This window comes from Schistocerca nitens, chromosome 6 (assembly GCF_023898315.1).
Source record: "Schistocerca nitens isolate TAMUIC-IGC-003100 chromosome 6, iqSchNite1.1, whole genome shotgun sequence".
Taxonomy (NCBI): Eukaryota; Metazoa; Arthropoda; class Insecta; order Orthoptera; family Acrididae; genus Schistocerca; species Schistocerca nitens.
Genome location: NC_064619.1, coordinates 208,385,674 through 208,406,484, shown reverse-complemented (window position 1 = coordinate 208,406,484; position 20,811 = coordinate 208,385,674). Strand labels below are relative to the sequence as shown.

At 43.4% G+C, this 20,811-nt stretch overlaps 1 protein-coding gene across 3 annotated transcripts in view; it reads left to right on the top strand.

The window, feature by feature from the left end:
• The window catches only part of LOC126262906 (V-type proton ATPase 116 kDa subunit a 1-like), a 253,157-nt gene that overhangs the window by 62,548 nt on the left and 169,798 nt on the right, over positions 1 to 20,811 (top strand). For 2 of the 3 annotated variants that reach the window (XM_049959811.1, XM_049959812.1), the window contains exon 2: positions 52 to 170. In XM_049959811.1, the coding sequence (XP_049815768.1) occupies positions 54 to 170 (117 nt within the window). In that variant the 5' untranslated portion in view covers positions 52 to 53. Of the gene's footprint in view, positions 1 to 48; positions 171 to 20,811 lie in introns of all 3 variants that reach the window. The other variant, XM_049959810.1, reaches the window with a different exon arrangement.

The following is a 20,811-nucleotide window of genomic DNA, read 5'->3' as shown; positions in this document are numbered from 1 at the left end:
GCACCAGATTCGTTTTTTAATACAGCTTTTCCCTGTATTTGTTCACAGCAGCCATGGGGGCGATGTTTCGGAGCGAGAAGATGGCCTTGTGCCAGCTCTTCATCCAGCCTGAAGCCGCCTACGCTTCTGTGTCCGAACTGGGAGAATTGGGCATTGCCCAGTTTCGGGATGTGAGTATAAATGCCCCTATACAGTATCACTGTGCAGACGTATAGTGATCCTCTCTGACTTCTTAAACATGAAAAATTATACTTTTAACGTATAATATATTGAACAGTTTATGACTTTGAGAACACTGACAGCAACAGTGCGATCTGTCAATTGGCAGCATCATCATCCATTTGATATCCACTACGCAGTAAAGCCTTCCTTATGCTTTTCTGTGCATTACGATCTCGAGGTGTAAGGTTGCGTTGGGTTGTTTGGGGGAAAGAGACCAAACAGCGAGGTCATCGGCCTCATCGGACTATGGAAGGACGGGGAAGGAAGATGGCAGTGCCCTTTCAAAGGAGCGATTTAGGGAAATCACGGTAAACCTAAATCAGGATGGCCAAACACGGAATTGAACCGTCGTCCTCCCGAATGCGAGGTGTAAGCATCCTTGTTGCTCTACATGTTATCCGTCTTCTGTTACGGCGTCGTCTTGGAATTAACTTATCTCTTGGAATCCAGCAAAGAACTTCGTAGGCCGTGAAAATTTAGTACTTTCCCTTCGTACACACTGTTTTATGAAATTTCTGGCGAATTGTCGGATGTCAGTAATTTGTTGCCATGGTATTTCGGCGCAGAGAGTGTCCTGGTCGTCTTCAGATGAATACAGGCGAAATTACACTGAGCTTCCCTATTTAGGACGCCGTCAGAACATGCATGGTGTTCCCAGCTGTCACACCGCATGCACTGCTTGAGCGCATGCGCTACTGCTGCAAGGCAATGCGCTTCGCCGTGTGTCCTTCGTGGTGAAAGATTGCCTCATCGGTATCAGATCGATCTTGTTCATTTGGTAAAGTTACAGAACGGCGCTGGTTATGCAGAGCACGCAGTTTTTTTTATGACAGGGCTCCATGAAGAACATAACTGTAAGCTTTTCTCCTGACTGATAAGGGACTCGAGACAGTTGATGATGGAGCTGCAAAAGTTTGATGCATGGGCCGTATTTCTTGTTACATTGTATTTCATCGAATGATCAGTAGAATTATAGTGCTCTGTGATAGCGCAGTTGTGGTCTTGGAGTCCGCCCCGTTGGTTGAGGAGTCAGCACATCTGGCTGCCATGCAGCAGGCCTGGGTTCGATTCCTGGCCAGGTAGGAGATCTCCGCTTGGGCATTGGGTGTTGCCTTGTTCTCATCATCATTTAATCATCATCATCAACACCGAGAGAGGTGGCCCGGTGGTTTGCACACTGGACTCGCATTCGGGAGGACGACGGCCATCCTGATGTAGGTTTTCCATGATTTCCCTAGATCGTTTCAGGCAAATGCTGGGCTGACTCGCATTCGGGAGGACGACGGTTCAAACCCGTCTCCGGCCGTCCTGGTTTAGGTTATCCATGATTTCCCTAAATCGTTTCAGGCAAATGCTGGGCTGGTTCCTTTGAAAGGGCACGGCCGGTTTCCTTTCCCATTCTTCCCTAATCCGAGTTTGTACTCCGTCTCTAATGACCTCGTTGTCGACGGGACGTTAAACATTAATCTCCTCCTATTCCTCTCTTCATGGACACGCTAGTCTCCCAATGTGACTTGCAATTCGGAGGCCGAACTCCCCCCCCCCCCATCTCCCCCCCCCCTCACCCCCCTGGTGGGGCCTCTCGGCCATCAGTGTCACAAGATCAGCATTGCTGTCTTGAAGGAAGCGAGCATATAAATGGTGCTCCATTACACGCTCCTGAACAGTGCGTGTCATCTGCACTATACAGAGTGTGTATGTTTAACTAAAACCTGGCATCAGCAATAGACCACAAAGCAGAGCAACGAAATTCCATGTATTACCCAAAAGCCTACGGTTTTTGAGGTAAACGTAAAATCTGGTCGACTCTGAAGAGAATACGGATCCATAATGGTAGATGTGCCTATTTTCTGCATAGATGTGGCAAGAAATCGACGCCCTTCACGCGAATGTGGTGAAATCCAAACCTTAAAACAGATTATAGAAGAATGCTCTCGGACAGCTGATGAAGTGAAACCTGAAAATTTCCTGATGGCGACTCCAGAAGCAGTAGCCTATATAAATATGTTAGATGTTTGTTTACAACAATAATTATTTCAATTGTAGTATGTTAGATGTTTGTTTACAACTATAATTATTTCAATTTTAATTAACTGTATTGTTATTTGTGTCTTATGAGATGCATTCAAGTTCTAAGGCCTCCGCTTTTTTTTCTATTTAAGTACTCACCCGAAATCGATGAAACTGGCGTTACTTTTCGACGTAATCGCCCTGCAGACGTACACATTTTTCACAACGCTGACGCCATGATTCCATGGTAGCGGCGAAGGCTTCTTTAGGGATCTGTTTTGACCACTGGAAAATCGCTGAGGCAATAGCAGCACGGCTGGTGAATGTGCGGCCACGGAGAGTGTCTTTCATTGTTGGAAAAAGCCAAAAGTCACTAGGAGCCAGGTCAGGTGAGTAGGGAGCATGAGGAATCACTTCAAAGTTGTCATCACGAAGAAACTGTTGCGTAACGTTAGCTCGATGTGCGGGTGCGTTGTCTTGGTGAAACAGCACACGCACAGCCCTTCCCGGACGTTTTTGTTGCAGTGCAGGAAGGAATTTGTTCTTCAAAACATTTTCGTAGGATGCACCTGTTAACGTAGTGCCCTTTGGAACGCAATGGGTAAGGATTACGCCCTCGCTGTCCCAGAACATGGACACCACCATTTTTTCAGCACTGGCGGTTACCCGAAATTTTTTTGGTGGCGGTGAATCTGTGTGCTTCCATTGAGCTGACTGGCGCTTTTTTTCTGGATTGAAAAATGGCATCCACGTCTCATCCATTGTCACAACCGACGAGAAGAAAGTCCCATTCATGCTGTCGTTGCACGTCAACATTGCTTGGCAACATGCCACACGGGCAGCCATGTGGTCGTCCATCAGCATTCGTGGCACCCACGTGGATGACACTTTTCGCATTTTCAGGTCGTCATGCAGGATTGTGTGCACAGAACCCACAGAAATGCTAACTCTGGAGGCGATCTGTTCAACAGTCATTCGGCGATCCCCCAAAACAATTCTCTCCACTTTCTCGATCATGTCGTCAGACCGGCTTGTGCGAGCCCAAGGTTGTTTCGGTTTGTTGTCACACGATGTTCTGCTTTCATTAAACTGTCGCACCCACGAACGCACTTTCGACACATCCATAACTCCATCACCACATGTCTCCTTCAACTGTCGATGAATTTCAATTGGTTTCACACCACGCAAATTCAGATAACGAATGATTGCACGCTGTTCAAGTAAGGAAAACGTCGCCATTTTAAGTATTTAAAACAGTTCTCATTCTCGCCGCTGGCGGTAAAATTCTATCTGCCGTACGGTGCTGCCATCTCTGGGATGTATTGACAATGAACGCGGCCTCATTTTAAAACAATGCGCATGTTTCTATCTCTTTCCAGTCTGGAGAAAAAAAAATCGGAGGCCTTAGAACTTGAATGCACCTTGTACTGCAGTACGCTATATAAATAAATACGGAGTGTAACTAAATTCCCATCACAAACTCTGAGGATTGGTTCCTTACACCACAGTAAGATATAGTAAACTTGAGCTCTAAAATGCGTACCTTAAAAGCTATGATAACTTGTTCAGCTTCGCTACTGTGAAACACATCTCTACAATAAAACAAGCGCTCACAGTTTTTAAGGCATGCATTTTAGAGCCTATTTTTACTGGACATTTTCTCAAAGTCTGTGAAGGGAATTTAGTTACACCCTGTGCATGAGTTACCACAATCACGCATAACCTTATAAACACATGCCTTGCGCAGCTCTAAGTCGTCCTGAACTGATCCCAAAAGCGCCGGAAGATCACATTAACTTTGTCTTCTTAATGCTTTACCTATTTTTGCGTGAACTGTAGGCAAACTATCGGTTTGGAGGCCTTACCCAATTCCTTGTTCTACCACTTGTACTTCTGTAGCGTCCTCTGTAATTGCTGAGACGAATCTCCATTGTTGGGAACGCAGTTCGTAGGTTCACTAGTTCCACTGGCAGGTTATCGGCATCTGAGATGGTATGGGCGTCGTGAATGAAGATCTTCAGAATGGCCATTGTTTGTGCTGGATGGTGGCAACTATAGCTAACTTTGCGTAAGTAGTTCCTTGACAGCCAGACAGCTAGACTGTTGCCAGCTTTCAACTGCGAAGCGTAGATGGCTGCAACCGACAACGACAGCCGCCTATAGAGCTGTGATAACAATGAGGCGTTGCCACAGAGACATTTACAAAAAAAACCTCGTTAAGTAACTGGCTGAAGTAAGCAAGTGAAGCTGATGCGACTTGCCCTTGCAACTGTCAGAGTTCTACTTATGCCGACTGAAATATAATAGCTTGTAAATACAGGTATGTGTGAGGTGGCTTTCAAAATACCGAGTGCCATCGCCGTTACATTCGTACCACGACATCTGAAAACGGCACATAACCTTCTTTCATCATTTCCTTAATAAATTTTATGTACGGAATTCAGACGTTGAAAGAACCCTCGAAGACTCTCCAAACCAGACAGTTTTCGAGTTCGAGACCTCCACTTAACTTGAGATTCCCATTTCTTCACAGAAGGATTGTGGCCGCTTGGTTCTTCGTCGTTCAGACTTAGTTGTCAACACTGGAAGCGCGCCTGCACAACCTAATCACGCTGCCATATGATGGTGCAGTGTTGCTGTACACTTCCACCAGTTCAGCATGGATTCTTGTGGCGCTTCTCCTCTTCAGATGCTGAAAACGAATCACCATACTTTGCTTCATTTAATGAACCGGTAGCGCAATTTTATTTGAAGTCATCTGGCGGCGTACTGCGGAAATGTGGCGCGGAAATTTCCATGTGTACCAGGAATGGAGAAACGTACCAGCAAAAAAACAAATTAATTTCGACTTGATATTAGAAGCTCTGATCACCTCTCCTAACAGAGTTGCAGCACCTGAAGAAGACTACTGATTAGGTCTCTGAAATATCGTGCAGAAAAATGGAATCAACACCTCGGTTGAACACCCACATTACCCCAGAATATTTTATATTGTAATATGATAACCGTGAAAATCTACAGGAATATCTATCTATCTATATCCGGATCCCGCTCCAGCTACTGCCAGGTCTGCGTGCTGACGAGTCCTCTCCATTTGGCTCGGTCCTCCCACCACTTTTCTTCCTCCACTTGCTGCCAGGTCACACCTCTCCTTTCCAGATATTCTCGCTCCTGTTTTCCACCGTGTTCTTGGGCGCCCTCTAGGTCTTTTCCATCCATCTTTAGTTCTCCCACAATTTTGGGGAGTGTCTGCCCACACATCCGCTTAACATACCCTTACCATCTTAGTCTCTTTTTTTTCAATGTCTTCTCTCACACTTTCTTGTTTAAGGTCCTTTCTGATATCTACGTTCCTTACTTTTTTATGGGACTTAACTGCTACGGTCATTAGTCCCTAAGCTTACACACTACTTAACCTAAATTATCCCACCGAGCGAGGTGGCGCAGTGGCTAGCACACTGGACTCGCATTCGGGAAGACGACGGGGTGTCAACGTTCTTGGTGCCCAGTACGGTGATCCTGCCTTGTCATGATCACACATGGTGGACAGGAAACATGACGACGATTAAACCTGCTATTCCATTCCATTACAGTCTAAGAGTGGGCCACTGTCGCATCCAAATACCTCACAGATCTTTATATTGCACAATTAACCAGCTGGCCAAATGCAATCCCAAAATGAGGCCCTTTCAGACTATGTCAGGAGCTGATAACGCTGTATCACAGAAGTATGTGACATGCACATGTATACCACAATGACCACTCAACATTTGGGCTGTCCGCGCGTTATTTACACCCTGTATCAACATTAAATACGAACAACTTTAATACACTCTAGTGACAGTTCTCCCTCTCACAGAGGATTGCAACTCTAATCATTTACAACAGGTCTGTGCAGGATAAAGTGGCTGATACTCAGCGACCAATTTTCGTCCAAAGCGCTGGGTGAGTTCATTCGTTTGTTTGGAAGGGGAGGCCGTCAGTGTTTGCCACCTTTCGGCCGCCGGCGATTACAGAATCGGGACGCACGCGTTGCGATCTTCCTCAAACGATGTTACAGGAATTATACAGTAACAAATTTCATTTTTGCATTACTATTAATTGTATACGTCAGGTTCATGATGAAGTGCCTATCATTTCGTTAACAGTCATAGTTCTTATGATACTTACATGAAAGCCAGACACAGCGAAATTCGAAAAAGTTTGCAATGCAAAATAGGGGTCGTTGTGATTTTGTGTTTGGTGCTTGTTACATTATACGTTACTGCGTATGAAATTTAGCTTACGTACTGAATTTTTCCTTATACTTGGATGCAGGTCTCTACCTAATTTCCAGAAATTTTGTTTCCACTTGCAGTCACACTGCGCCAGCGATAAAGCCAGTGTGTGTGAAATCTTATGGGACTTAACTGCTAAGTTCATCAGTCTCTAAGCTTACACACTACTTAACCTAAATTATGCTAAGGACAAACACACACACCCATGTCCGAGGGAGGACTCGAACCTCCGCCAGGACCAGCGGCACAATCCATGACTGCAGCGCTCCAGAACGCTCAGCTAATCCCGCGCGGCGATAAAGCCAGTGTGAAATATTCGCAACATCCCTAATATTTCATAAACGGTTTGAGATATCAAAATGAGAGTCCACTAAATGATAGCACGCAAAGAGGATAGTATTTTGCCGTATGGTTATTACGGAAAACCTAATTATCTACTATGTTACTCCACCAACTACCGACTTTTTCGATGAAAGAATGTAATTTTTAAGGGCCATCGATATCTGGCGAAACAAGAAATGCTATGTGTTTTGGAACAACATAAGTGTAAACTTACACGTTTAATTTGTAGTGAGGATGTGCTTTTTCATAAGCTGCTGACCTTAAAAAATTGTTCAAATAGCTCTAAGCACTATGGGACTTAACATCTGAGGTCATCAGTCCCCTAGGCTTAGAACTACTTAAACCTAACTAACCTAAGCACATCACACACATCCATGCCCGAGGCAGAATTCGAAACTGAGACCGTAGCAGCAGTGCGGTTCCAGACTGAAGCGGCTAGAACCGCTCGGCCACCACGGCCGGCTTGCTGACATTACTTTTTCTCTGCTCGTCACTTAATAAACTTAAATAATCATTGTTTCAAAATTCCTCGCAGTTGCGTCTGCACAACGTGTTAGTGAGGTGACATTGTAGACTCAGCTGTGTATCGGCAAAAGAAACAAATTGTAACATGACTACTAGAGAAATGTGTATGTTTTACTTAAAATTCACCGGCGCTCGGCATTTTCCCTACAGCGCCTGCCGGTAACTCCCACAACCACCTCTCTCCCCATGTTTGCCCTGCCGACTGCGCATCTATCGGCCATGGTATTTTGTGCGGTCTCTGTATGGCATGTACATGTACGAAGTTACATTCACATCTAACCTTTTCTTCCAGATGCTTCACTTTTTTTTCAGACGGAATATATCAGTCGGTGTTTTTTGTTATTCGTTTGGAATACGCAGTGCCAATTACTGTCTTTGTTCTGCAATAGCTAGACAATCTAAATCTAAACAATTAAATCGCAGGTGGAGTGTTGGTGTTCCAGCTCTTCTCCATTCTCTTATAGTTTTTTCAAGGGCACTGTTGAACAGTAGTAGGGATATGCCATCTCCTTGTCATACTTCCAAAATGTCTTTGTGAATTTTTCCTTTACGATGTTTGTGGGCTTTTGCTCCAAATTCAGCTAGTATTTCGAAGAGTGGTTCTTAGTTTCCGCTGTCATACATATTTTCGAAAGCTACAAACATGATAACAAACCCTTGTTTGCTGTGTTAGAGAAATGCTTCATTGAATTCTTCAGGTTAAGGATTTGTTCTATTTGTAGCTGTTTCCAGCTTATCTATGAAAGAAGGTGCTTAAAAATTTTGTCTCGTAGATTCTACAGTATTCTGCTTTTCTCTTTGTGTCTCTTGCCGAGAAAGATTAAGAGAAGAGCTGGAAAAGGTTAAATTTCTTCAGGAATTTTCTTATTTGGAGTGAGAATTCCCCAGATACCTGTACGTTCGACATCTCCTCTGGGACGAGCTACAACGAAGATGCTGTACATATTAAAAAGGATTGCTACTAAAATTCCAAATCTTCTTACTTCCCGGAGGAGTCATGCAACTGGCTTGCAGATTAATATCACGTAATGTCCACGATAGCACAATTAGAGATATTCGAATTCACACAGAGGGGAAGATGCAGTTGTTCTTTCTGCACGCTGTGTGTGGATGGAATAGTTAAAGGAAGCAAGAAAAACTACGCTTAAACGTCACGTCGATGTCGAAGTCGCCAGAAGATAAATCCAAACTAGAACTGGATGAGACAGAAACCCCTGGTGGCCTTTTCAAGGAAGCATCCGCCACTCATCTTTAGTGGTTTAAGGAAATTATAGGAAGAGTAATAGAAACAAGATTAGAGACAAACTTAACATTAAAACTGATCACAAAGTAGAGGAAGTAAAGGAATTCTTCTACCTTGGAAGCAAAATAACACAGGACGAACGATGCGGGGGGGATGTAAAAGCAGATAAGTACAAAGAGGGCGTTCCCGGCCAAAAGGATTGTACCAGTATCAAAGATAGGCATTCATTTAAGGAAAAAATATCTGCAAATGTACGTTTGGAGCGCAGCATTAAATGGAAATGAAACTCGGGGAAATCGGAAAAGAAGAGAATCGAAGCGTTTGAGATGTGGTGCTTTAGAAGAATACAGAAAATTAGGTTTAATGATAATTAATGAGGAGGTCAGTCGCAGAACTCGAGGTGATGAACATGTGCAAAACACTGACTAATTGAACAGTATGATAGGGCATGTGATATGGTGTACGGGAAGGTATCGTCGTTGAGTGACTGTAGCAGGATACAAGATGACTTGGACAGGATTTGTGATTGATGTAAAGAATGGCAGCTAACTCTAAATATAGGTAAATGTAAATTATTGCAGATGAATAGGAAAAAGAATCCCGTAATGTTTGAATACTCCATTAGTAGTGTAGCGCTTGACAAAGTCACGTCGATAAATATTTGGGCGTAACATTGCAGAGCTATATGAAGTGGGACAAGCATGTAATGGCAGTTGTGTGGAAGGCGGATAGTCGTCTTCGGTTCATTGGTAGAATTTTGGGAAGATGTGGTTCATCTGTGAAGGAGACCGCTTATAAAACACTAATACGACCTATTCTTGAGTACTGCTCGAGCGTTTGGGATCCCTATCAGGTCGGATTGAGGGAGGACATAGAAGCAATTCAGAGGCGGGCTTCTAGATTTGTTACTGGTAGGTTTGATCATCACGCGAGTGTTACGGAAATGCTTCAGGAACTCGGGTGGGACTCTCTGGAGGAAAGGAGGCGTTCTTTTCGTGAATCGCTACTGAGGAAATTTAGAGAATCAGCATTTGAGGCTGACTGCAGTACAATTTTACTGCCGCCAACTTACATTTCGCGGGAAGACCACAAAGATAAGATAAGAGAGATTAGGGCTCGTACAGAGGCGTATGGGCAGTCATTTTTCCCACGTTCTGTTTGGGAGTGGTTAAAAAAAATGGTTCTGAGCACTACGGGACTCAACTGCTGAGGTCATTAGTCCCCTAGAACTTAGAACTAGTTAAACCTAACTAACCTAACGACATCACAAACATCCATGCCCGAGGCAGGATTCGAACCTGCGACCGTAGCGGTCTTGCGGTTCCAGACTGCAGCGCCTTTAACCGCACGGCCACTTCGGCCGGGTTTGGGAGTGGAACAGGGAGAGAAGATGCTAGTTGTGGTACGAGGTACCCTCCGCCACGCACCGTATGGCGGATTGCGGAGTATGTATGTAGATGCAGATGTAGACAAAAAGCAGTTGACGGAGCTGCAGAGGGTAAAAACTGTAGAAAAAGTTAGAGATTGTAATATATAGAAGGACGTTGGGCACAAATGATGCTTCTGAGTTGAAGTGGTAGACGAAGTAGAGGGACTCATGGCGAGTCGCATCAAAACTCCAGATAACAGGGAACCTCCCCCCCCCCCCTCCCGACAAAAAAAATTTAAAAAAGCATGGCGAGTATTAGAACCTCATTGCTCCTGACTGCAGGGCAAGTCGCTCTTTACTGGAATAGCGTTCGTGATTGTTGAAGCGAATACTCTGTTTACACTATGCTACAGTGTACGGTAGCTTGCCAAGTGCAGATGTACACCGTCTGGTCACACTAATGTGGCCATCTGTCGAAAGCCTGAATAATCACATTTTGCAATAAAGATTGCTGCGAGACGTACAGGATGAGAATCACTGAAGTTGTGGAAGATACGATGGGAATATGGAGCCATGCCGACTCCAGTGCTGTGGTCAGCTGCGCTAGGTTTCTCGACTGAGGATCCATGGCACGATCATCCTGATCGAGGGGTCTAAATCCGAGGAGTCTGGTGGTCAGTGAAAGTATGGTAAACTCATTCTGGTGCTCTTCAAACCACGCACAGACAGTGCCAGTTGTATGCCGAGGAAAAACAAGCTGCATGTAAGTGTGGACATGGTCCCCGAGGATAGATGCATACTTGTGTTGATCCATTGTGCCTTTCAGAATGACAAAATCACCCAGGGGATGCCACGAAAACATTCACCAGATCATGGAAATGGAAATGAGCGTTTGGCGTCATTGTCAAGGAGGCCCCTTACGGGGTAGGTCTGGACACCTTGGTGCAGGCCTTGTTACGGTCGACGCCATATTGGGCGACCTGCGCGCCGGATGAGGATGAAATGATGAGAAGAGAACATGTTGTATCCACGGACCCAACCAACCAACTCGCGCACGCTCGCCCTGACCGTGACATCGCTGGCCACAGTTCCTGTCGCGGCCGTCGGCGTCTCAGGGCGTTACCGCCGACGGATGAGGTCGCGCCATGGCTGAGCTCGGGTCCGCAGCGCCCTCTGCCTTTTGCCTATAAGGAGGAGCGCTGGCCCCGAGACGGGCAGCCTATTGTCGATTGTCTATTGCTAGCCTTTCGTGGAGTTTATAGCGGAGCCATTGCAGTGTGATATTTGCTATTGTATTCGACTAGGCTCAGTACACGGATTACTCTTGGATATTACTTGGACTTGTATTGCTCGTGCACGTTTCATCAGAAATAAAGATAAGTTATCTCTTCATTCTAGCTGGCGCAATTCTTGTCATTAATTATTTTTCGGCCAACAGACGTAGCTACATCCTGGTCACTACCCACGCTTTATACAATTTGTGGTGGCTGCCCCCAAAAGTACTGCCGAGGACCTTGGGTTTGGGAGCCGTCACAAAAGAACACAACACCTAGTCCCCGACCCATCTGGGAATCGAACCCGTGGCCGTAGGACTGCAATCCGTCACACTGACCACCGAGCTATCTGGGCAGACTCCCTAGACCATAAGGTATGCAGAGTGTTTGCTTCCTGACGTTTCACGTTGTGCACGTCAAACACCATCTGTCCGATGGCTCATCAAACGTGATTCATCCGAGAAGGCCATCTGTCGCCACTCAGTGGACATAGAGCTGCGGTATTGGTGTGCAAGTTCCAGCTTTCGCCCCGATGAACAGCAATCAGCACGGGTGCGCGAACCAGGCGCCTGCAGTAACAGCCCATCAGCAGCAACGTTCGCTGAACGGTCGATGAGGAGACTTTGTTGGTAGCCCCTTGATTCATCTGGGCGGTCAGTTGCTCAACAGTTGCACGTTCTATTCGCCCGTATACATCTCCTCAAGCCGTCATTCACCGCTGTCATCTATGGCCCCTGGTGCACCACAGTTGCTTCGGCGTCAGTTTTGGATAGCGCCACTTCGCCGTGCACAGTTTACTTTAACTACGGCGGCAAACGACCAGTGTCCGAGGAATAGAAAAGCAACTGGAATCACTCAACAGAGGAAAGTCCACTGGACCTGACGGGATACCAATTCGATTCTACACAGAGTGCGCGAAAGAACTTGCCCCCATTCTAACAGCCGTGTACTGCAAGTCTCTAGAGGAACAGAAGGTTCCAAATGATTGGAAAAGAGCACAGGTAGTCCCAGTCTTCAAGAAGGGTCGTCGAGCAGATGCGCAAAACTATTGACCTATATCTCTGACGTCGATCTGTTGTAGAATTTTAGAAAATGTTTTTTGCTCGTGTATCGTTTCGTTTCTGGAAACCCAGAATCTACTCTGTAGGAATCAACATGGATCCCGGAAACAGCGATCGAGTGAGACCCAACTCGCTTTATTTGTTCATGAGACCCAGAAAATATTAGATACAGGCTCCCAGGTAGATGTCATTTACCTTGACTTCCGGAAGGCGTTCGATACAGTTACGCACTGTCGCCTGATAAACAAAGCAAGAGCCTACGGAATATCAGACCAGCTGTGTGGCTGGATTGAAGAGTTTTTAGCAAACAGAACACAGCATGTTGTTCTCAATGGAGAGACGTCTACAGGCGTTAAAGTAACATCTGGCGTGCCACAGGGGAGTGTTATGGGACCATTGCCTTTCACAATGTATACAAATGACCTAGTAGATAGTGTCGAAAGTTCCATGCAGCTTCTCGCGGATGACGCTGTAGTATACAGAGACGTTGCAGCATTAGAAAATTGCAGCGAAATGCAGGAAGATCTGCAGCGTATAGGCACTTGGTGCAGTGAGTGGCAAGTGATCCTTAACGTAGACAAATGTAATGTATTGCGAATACATAAAAAGAAGGATCCTTTATTGTATGATTATATGATAGCGGAACAAACACTGGTAGCAGTTACTTCTGTAAAATATCTGGGAGTACGCGTGCGGAACGATTTGGAGTGGAATGATCATATCAAATTAATTGTTGGTAAGGCGGGTACCAGGTTGAGATTCATTGGGAGAGTCCTTAGAAAATGTAGTCCATCAACAAAGGAGGTGGCTTACAAAACACTCGTTCGACCTATATTTGAGTATTGCTCATCAGTGTGGGATCCGTACCAGGTCGGGTTGACGGAGGAGATAGAGAAGATCCAAAGAAGAGCGGCGCGTTTCGTCACAGGGTTATTTGGTAAGCGTGATAGCGTTATGGTGATGTTTAGCAAACTCAAGTGGCAGACTCTACAAGAGAGGCGCTCTGCATCGCGGTGTAGCTTGCTGTCCAGGTTTCGAGAGGGTGCGTGCTGGATGAGGTATCGAATATATTGCTTCCCCCTACTTATACCTCCCGAGGAGATCCCGAATGTAAAATTAGAGAGATTCGAGCGCGCACGGAGGCTTTCCGGCAGTCGTTCTTCCCGCGAACCATACGTGACTGGAACAGGAAAGGGAGGTAATGACAGTGGCACGTAAAGTGCCTCCGCCACACCCCGTTGGGTGGCTTGCGGAGTATAAATGTAGATGTACATACTTAGCCGTTTCGGAAATGCTTCCACCCTTGGCCCGAAAGCCAATGATCGTATCCATTTTTACGTCAGGTAACTTGCTCTGTTTCCGCATTACGACAACGACTGCCCTGTTTTCTGAGTCCTCCCCCCCCCCCTCCCCCACCAACCGGCACGCTTTACATACTCTCCACTGCTAGTGCTGCCACCTGCCGTCTGTGAGTGGTTATTGCACGCTGACGTCGAACGTAGTCGGTGGTCACGTTAATGTGACTGGACCGTGTAAATATCGGTGCGTAGCACAAAGAATATGTAAACTATAGGAATTATTTTCAGCCATAATGGCTACGTTTGTGAACCGTGACTGTGTGGGATAATTATTTATTTCAAGTTTCTGCTACCAGCCACTTTTTATTTTATGCTTAATCTAACATAATGCAACGCGTTTCGAACATGTTCTATTCATCTTCAGGCATTTACACATACATAAGTTGAGAAATGTTACTTAAAAATAAACAGTCTTAAACTAGATTAATCTAGAACACTTTGTCCATTGTTTTTTACTGTAGCTGCTGGTGTGGCATTTGGGAGGAAGGAGGGGGGCAGTGTGTGGCTAGAAATCGAAATCAATGATGTCTTCTGCTGGTTTTCTTCTTTGTGGTTGACTTTGTATATCACAGCCTGTAGAGGAGGCAGATGGATTTGCATCAGTTATGTGTTACGAAAACAGTGCTGAAGGCTTTTATATGACAGTTGATCACTTACGATTTCATCAACTATAGGAAGTTCCAAGTCCGTCAATATTTCGAAAGCTAACTTTTGATACGGTGTTGTTTCACATGCGAGCTTATCTTTTATCTCTCTAATTGATCACGTGCAGTGCTACCTCATGACACTCTCTGGTATCAGCTGATGTAAAGTATGTGAACATCAAAAAGCACTTGAAGCTGTCAGAGTTTCAAACCAGCTTGCCTTGGAATGAATTTACGTAATTCTACGTAAAACTGAGACTTCGACTAACAAATAAGATATTTTGACGATGTTAGTACTGAAACAATACCATAACCAAACAGAAGAGGCTCTTAATGCTTTGTAATATCCTGTAGGGTCCATTGTGCAACCAGTGTCTTTACCTCAATGCAGAGGGAAAATGTCATGCTGGAGTCAGTGAATGATACGAAGGTGGTTTGAAACGTTCTTGAAACGAAATAGAAAAAAAGTACTTACATCACTGAACCTGTTTTCGTTTTTCAATACACATAATCCAACGATGTTCCGGTGCCTTGATCCCATCACGAAAATGAGTTGCCTCCAGGACTGCAAAATAGTTGTCAACTCCGGCTATCAATTTTTCGTTTGAAGTGAATATTCGTCCATCAAGAAAAATTTTCAGTTTTGGGAAGAGATGGAAGTCTGACAGTGCCATTTAGGTGAATAAGGCGGGTGTGACAACATTTCATACCTTAGTTCGTGTAATTTTGCCATGGCGACGGCACATGTGTACGGACGCGCATTGTCTGGATGCAAGATGACTTTCTCCCTTGCTAAATCTGTCCTTTTTTCGCATATCTTCTGTTACAATTTGTCCAGGAGGTTAGCATAGTATTCTCCAGTAATTGTTTGCCCAGTGGGGAGACAATCTACTAACAGAACCCCTTTGCATCCCAGAACACTGATGCTCTGAAGGAATTGACTTTGCTTTCTTTGGTGGCGGAGAATGAGGTTGTTGTTTTGTCTCTGGGGTATATTAGTGTACCCAAGTTTCATCTGTGGTCGCAAACCGGCACAAAAAATCTTGTTCGTTTCTCCTAAAACGGGCCAAACATTGCTCCGATATGTCCATTCTCATGCGTTTTTGATCCAGCGTCAAGAGTCGCGGCACCCATCTTGCAGATAAGTTTTTCATTTCTAATTCTTCAGTTAAAATGTGATGTACTCTTTCAGATGACATCTGCCAAGCGTGAGCAACTTCACACACTTTCAATCGGCGACCCTCCATGACCGTTTTGTGCACTTTTGCAATGATTTCTGCAATAAACACATCTTGGCCGACCATTGTGTGGATCATCACCTTTCTAAGCTCTACAGACCAAATTTAAATTCATTTGTCCCCTTGGCAACTGTTGCATATGAAGGAGCTGAGTCCCCCAGTGTATTCTGGAAATTGGCATGAATGTTCTTTGCTTTCATACTTTTCTTTACGAAGTACTTAATCACTGCTCTAATCTCGATTTTTTCCATCTTCGTAAATCACTACGTGGGATCAACAACAGAACCACGTCACCGCCACAGCTCTCTTCCAAGAGCACTGACGTGCCAAGTGCTTACAGGCAACTTCACGTGAACAACTCGTTGCGCTAGCGCTGACCTCTCCTGGTGATTCCGAGAACTTTTCAAATCATCCTCTTATATGCAGATTTCATTATCCAATGCTCGATCTAAGTATCACTGAATTTTAAATAAATTCAATTTTCTTCCGGTAAACCTTCATGGCCGCCGATCCAATAGTCTACTCAATAAATATTTTCAGCGTACTTCCATTACTTCACTGTAGATTCGGTTCCGTAACGAAGAAACGCGCACGTTGTTTTCCTTGTTCAGTAAATTCTAGTAATACGCCAACGATTATGCAAGTACAATCTACATGGGTACGGTTTCAGATTCCTTTGAATATGCTCCAGCATTTATCCTGAAGGTTTTCCAGTTATAAGCGCCCTCAAATACCCTGGATTAGGCTTCGGGAAACGTTGACTAAACCAAGTACTTGGAAAGTGCTTTGAAGGAACGCGTGCTGCATCCCGAAGATATCACAGATATCTACGGACAATATAACATTCACAAGGGAAGATCACTATGGATGAACCTAGCAGAAATTGTTTCAAAATTTCGTCGCTTACGAAAATAGAGATGAAATACGAAGACTGTTTGGTATTTAGAGATAGGAAAAATGGATAAAGAAAATAAAAAAGTAAGAGGACAGTCATGTTGGAAAAGAAATAATATTAAAGGAATGGGTAGAAAAAGAAAAGTCTCTGGTTGGTGTTATTCGAAAGCAGTACAAGTTAGACCGGCCAGCCTGTCGGCTAACGTTACCGAAATGAAGTTCGAGGAATATCCGTGACTTGGAAGGAAAAGTCCCCAGCTTTGTATCAATGAAATGACTTGCTGAAAAACCTGTCACCTCAAGGGACGAGGTCGCGTAAATGAAATGGGATTCCCCCTATAAGTCGTTAGTACTAACTGTGATGAACGACGAAATTGACATCTGAGGAAATCCGCCTACAAAATAAAGAGAGGTGACACAATTCTGTCTCATCACCAAGTTGTTTATCATTGCCATGGCTTAAACTCCGGTCTTCGTAATGTATTATGGAGTGAGGGTTATAGAACATTGGAACTATTCTTTAGCCTGGCATTCCAAAAGCTTCCAAACGACTTGTAACCACATCACAGACGGCAACTGACACAACAGGTAAACCTAACCTGTGACTTATTCTTCACTGGTCAAGACAAGCAACAGCAAACGGCCTCCACTACGATTTTGCCCTGTGCTGCAATAAGGAATGTTTTGTCTGTTGTGGTCAAATAATGCATATGGAATTTAAGGAAGAACATGAAATTACAGGCGATGAAGAAAAAGGCGGAACGTAACTAGAAATGGGGGTCGAAACCCATAGCAAACTAGATAACATGGTATTATATTTCTGAACTCAGTTACTCCTTTTAGTCTCGTGCAGTAACCTGCCCTGCTGCAGTAACCTGCTCTGCAGAGGTTCGAGTCTGTTAAGTATGCGAGATGAGTGAAGCTCTACCCGATTTCCCACATTTGCTGAAAATACTTCAGAAATCGTATTATGTAGCACCATAAACTGCTGTTGAAATTACTCTCCAATATGCGGCTGGTTTCGGTCATAGACTATTATTCAGTATCTTTTGTACAAACGCCATGAATATGAGAAACTTAGGGTGAAAAGGATGTTTAAACATTGTAATAAACATGCGAGCAATGCTTACAGATCGAACTGACAGCAAGAGTTACCTACGAACGTCAAAAAAGACACAATATTGAGAATATAATATTTGTAAATGATTCTTAGTCGTCCAGAGGGAGAGACATGTGTTCTTCAGTTAAATTTGTTAATTCAGTCAGCATAATTTGAAAAAAAAATCCATCATTTCCCAGAGGTCCATATATTTACCTTCATCCGGCTTGCGTGAAATAGTTTTTCATCCCTTAAATGCATAGCAGATTTCGATGGACATTTTTTGTCCATGTTACACTATTCTTAGTACCGTGTACATATTTTTCTACCTATTTTTCCGAAGCAATATTTATCAGAATCGTAACACCACATTTTTGACATATGAATGTAACTCTTGCCGTTAACCCAAACTGTAAGTAATGCTTGTACCTTAATTACAGTTTTGAAACATACATTTTACCTGAAATTGTTGTGTATTCATCTCATTTGTACAACAATGTTGGATAATGCCCTTAGACCGAAACCAGTCTCGTCTTAAAGAATAATTTACACATCAGCTTATGATATTACATAATCCCGTTTCTTGAGTTTATCAAAGCTCTAAAACACAATTAACAAAAAACTATGGAGAGTCGTTTTGCGTTGATTTTTCGTTTCCGCCTCACATACAAATTGCGGAAACAACTCAAATACCAACGCAGAAATAAGGATTCCATGAGTAAGAGGAAACCTCTTCCTTCATTATATTCTTCCTCTCACTACGAAGCAAATACTTTAAAACAGTAGTCGTCGGGTCTTGATCACAAGGTTTGTTCGGAGTCGTACGTTATTTTGGATTTCTGTGTAGTGGATCTTGTTTATTAGCATACAATCGATCATATTTCTGCTAATCTCATCTGATACGCTAATGCATGTATTTATAACAGTAGTGGTTTCATAATGCCTTTAATACTGGTACTTAACACTATCGTTCTCTTGCTCTCCTTGTGACGTTCTCATAAACCTTCTTACCTTGCGAGCGCGAAATCCATGAACAACTGTCGTTTGCAAAAAAATAAGCATTGACTAGTTGGTCAAGTTCTTCACATTGATAAACTGAAAATTGGTGTATGAATAAAACAAGTAAAAATGCAAGCACCGGAATAAAAATTTGAACTGGTAATTTACTGACACTTCGTTCTGAATTAAACGTTCACGTAACGTTAGTGTAAGTTACAGAATTTCTCCAAAATGCGCAACATTATGTCTTGAAACCACTTACAATGCGCCTTATATTAACATTCAGCTCATAGGAAGAACAGATAAAAGTAAAATTCTGTCGACATTTGCATAATTATAGATGGAAACTCATGAGAATTGGATAATGTGATTGCATCACAGCAGCAGACATGGATGAAAGCTAGACAGTTAACAGACCAACGACGGAATAGCTACAGGTTGCTGAAGATGAAGACATCGAGAAGTAACAGAGAAAATAAACGTATGTAAGAGGCTTTAAAGTACTTACAGTGAAATGATTACGAAGTTTTTAGCGACCGAGTCCCTGCAAAAAAAAGTTCTCGGATTATTTGCCGCGTCAAATTCTGATAAAGTTCCAAGCTTTCGATGATTGCCCCCATAATCATCGTCACGGGCAGGAGCAAAAATCGCTCAAACAGCATATTTGCTTCCGCACCCGCTCGCCGACCACTGATATTCTGTGGTACCGTAGCAATGTAGCAGCAAGGGACCCCACTGTTATACGTGAGACTATGTAGGCTACAACTGTGTGGACCAAGCGCGCTATTGGTACATAAATCGTGATATAGTGAATAATAGTTGTTTCTTAATTTTGATACTTGGGTGAAATGACATAATAGCGTGCGTTAACAGTCGCGGGACGAGGGAAAGGATTTTTTTGTGATTTTTTACTCTAAAACAGCGAGATGGAATTAATGTGACATTTGACTCTGAATTTGGGAAGCTATAATCCAGTCGAATGTTTGGAATTCTCAGGGTGTTCTCAAGGTTTTCATCAGAGATTTTGGTTCTTTTTTACTCTTTGTGCGCTTTACTCTTGGAAATAGCTGTTTACAAACGTACGTGATTCCAAACAAAGATAACATAAATAACGCATGACTGTGCAGCAAGGGTTATGATCTGTAAAAGTCCAAAAAGATACAAAATTAAAATTTTCTTTTAGTTGCATCTCAGACTGCAACTCTGGGCACTCCATCTGAAATGTTCTGGCGATGTACCTATATTGTTCGTAACAGGTGTCGCATAAATAAATTTTCAGTAACTTTTCGAAAATCCTTGAATCGATTTTAAAATTCTAGCATCAAATTGAAAATTATGGCATGTGTATTTCATCCCGTATTCAAGATTGTTTGGTCAACGCGTTGAAAGTAAAAGAAATTGCATGTACTTGTGCTTGCCATAATTTCAGTTTCGTTTGGAGCACGTGTATTGTTTGAAATATTGTACTGCTAAGCAGGTTTCTATCTTGAAGACGCAATTTTAAGTCACCTCAATGAGCAGTCAAATCTACCAAAACCGCTAAATGTGCCATCCAGTTGCCATCGCCAAGCTCTGGCACAGTTTTTATATTGCTTTGATTTAATTAATTATGCTATAAAATCGTTTTAACATCTGATCTCGACTGAGCAACTTTACTTCTGTAAAATATACGATATCACCATTCTCAGAATCCTTTCTGAGAACACCATTCTCAGCATCCTAACTTCAGAGAAATTCCTGAAACTGAAGATGATTCAGTCGCGAAGGACGCTAGTCTATGGGCTGTCGAATGAAGAAATTGAGTTGAATTAAAGCCCAACTCTTTGTACCGACCACCGGCTACCGTAGAAATTGCACACGAAAGTAAAAACATTTCGTTAAAACCCATTATAGCGAAGTTCAAGTTCAAATGTGATTGTTATTTGTAGCAATGGATACGATATGAAATTAAACCTGTTATAATTACGGTACTGTTAGATAGCACACATTGGTAGAAATTGCAGATCACATAAAGATTTCTAACTGCTACCTACTTGTGATGATGCGAACTACATTGAAAAAAATTCTTGGTCACAATTGTACAGGAATAACACAGAATTTCCTTGCATTTCCATAAATTAATTTCATTATACTCCTCCAAATCTGTAGTTCCGTAGCTGCAACTGGAGTAACCATAAGACAACAGACCAGTGCGTCTGACGGATTGACTGTTTATAAGAGCAAGACTCTGAGGTTCAAGTACAGTACAGCACGGGC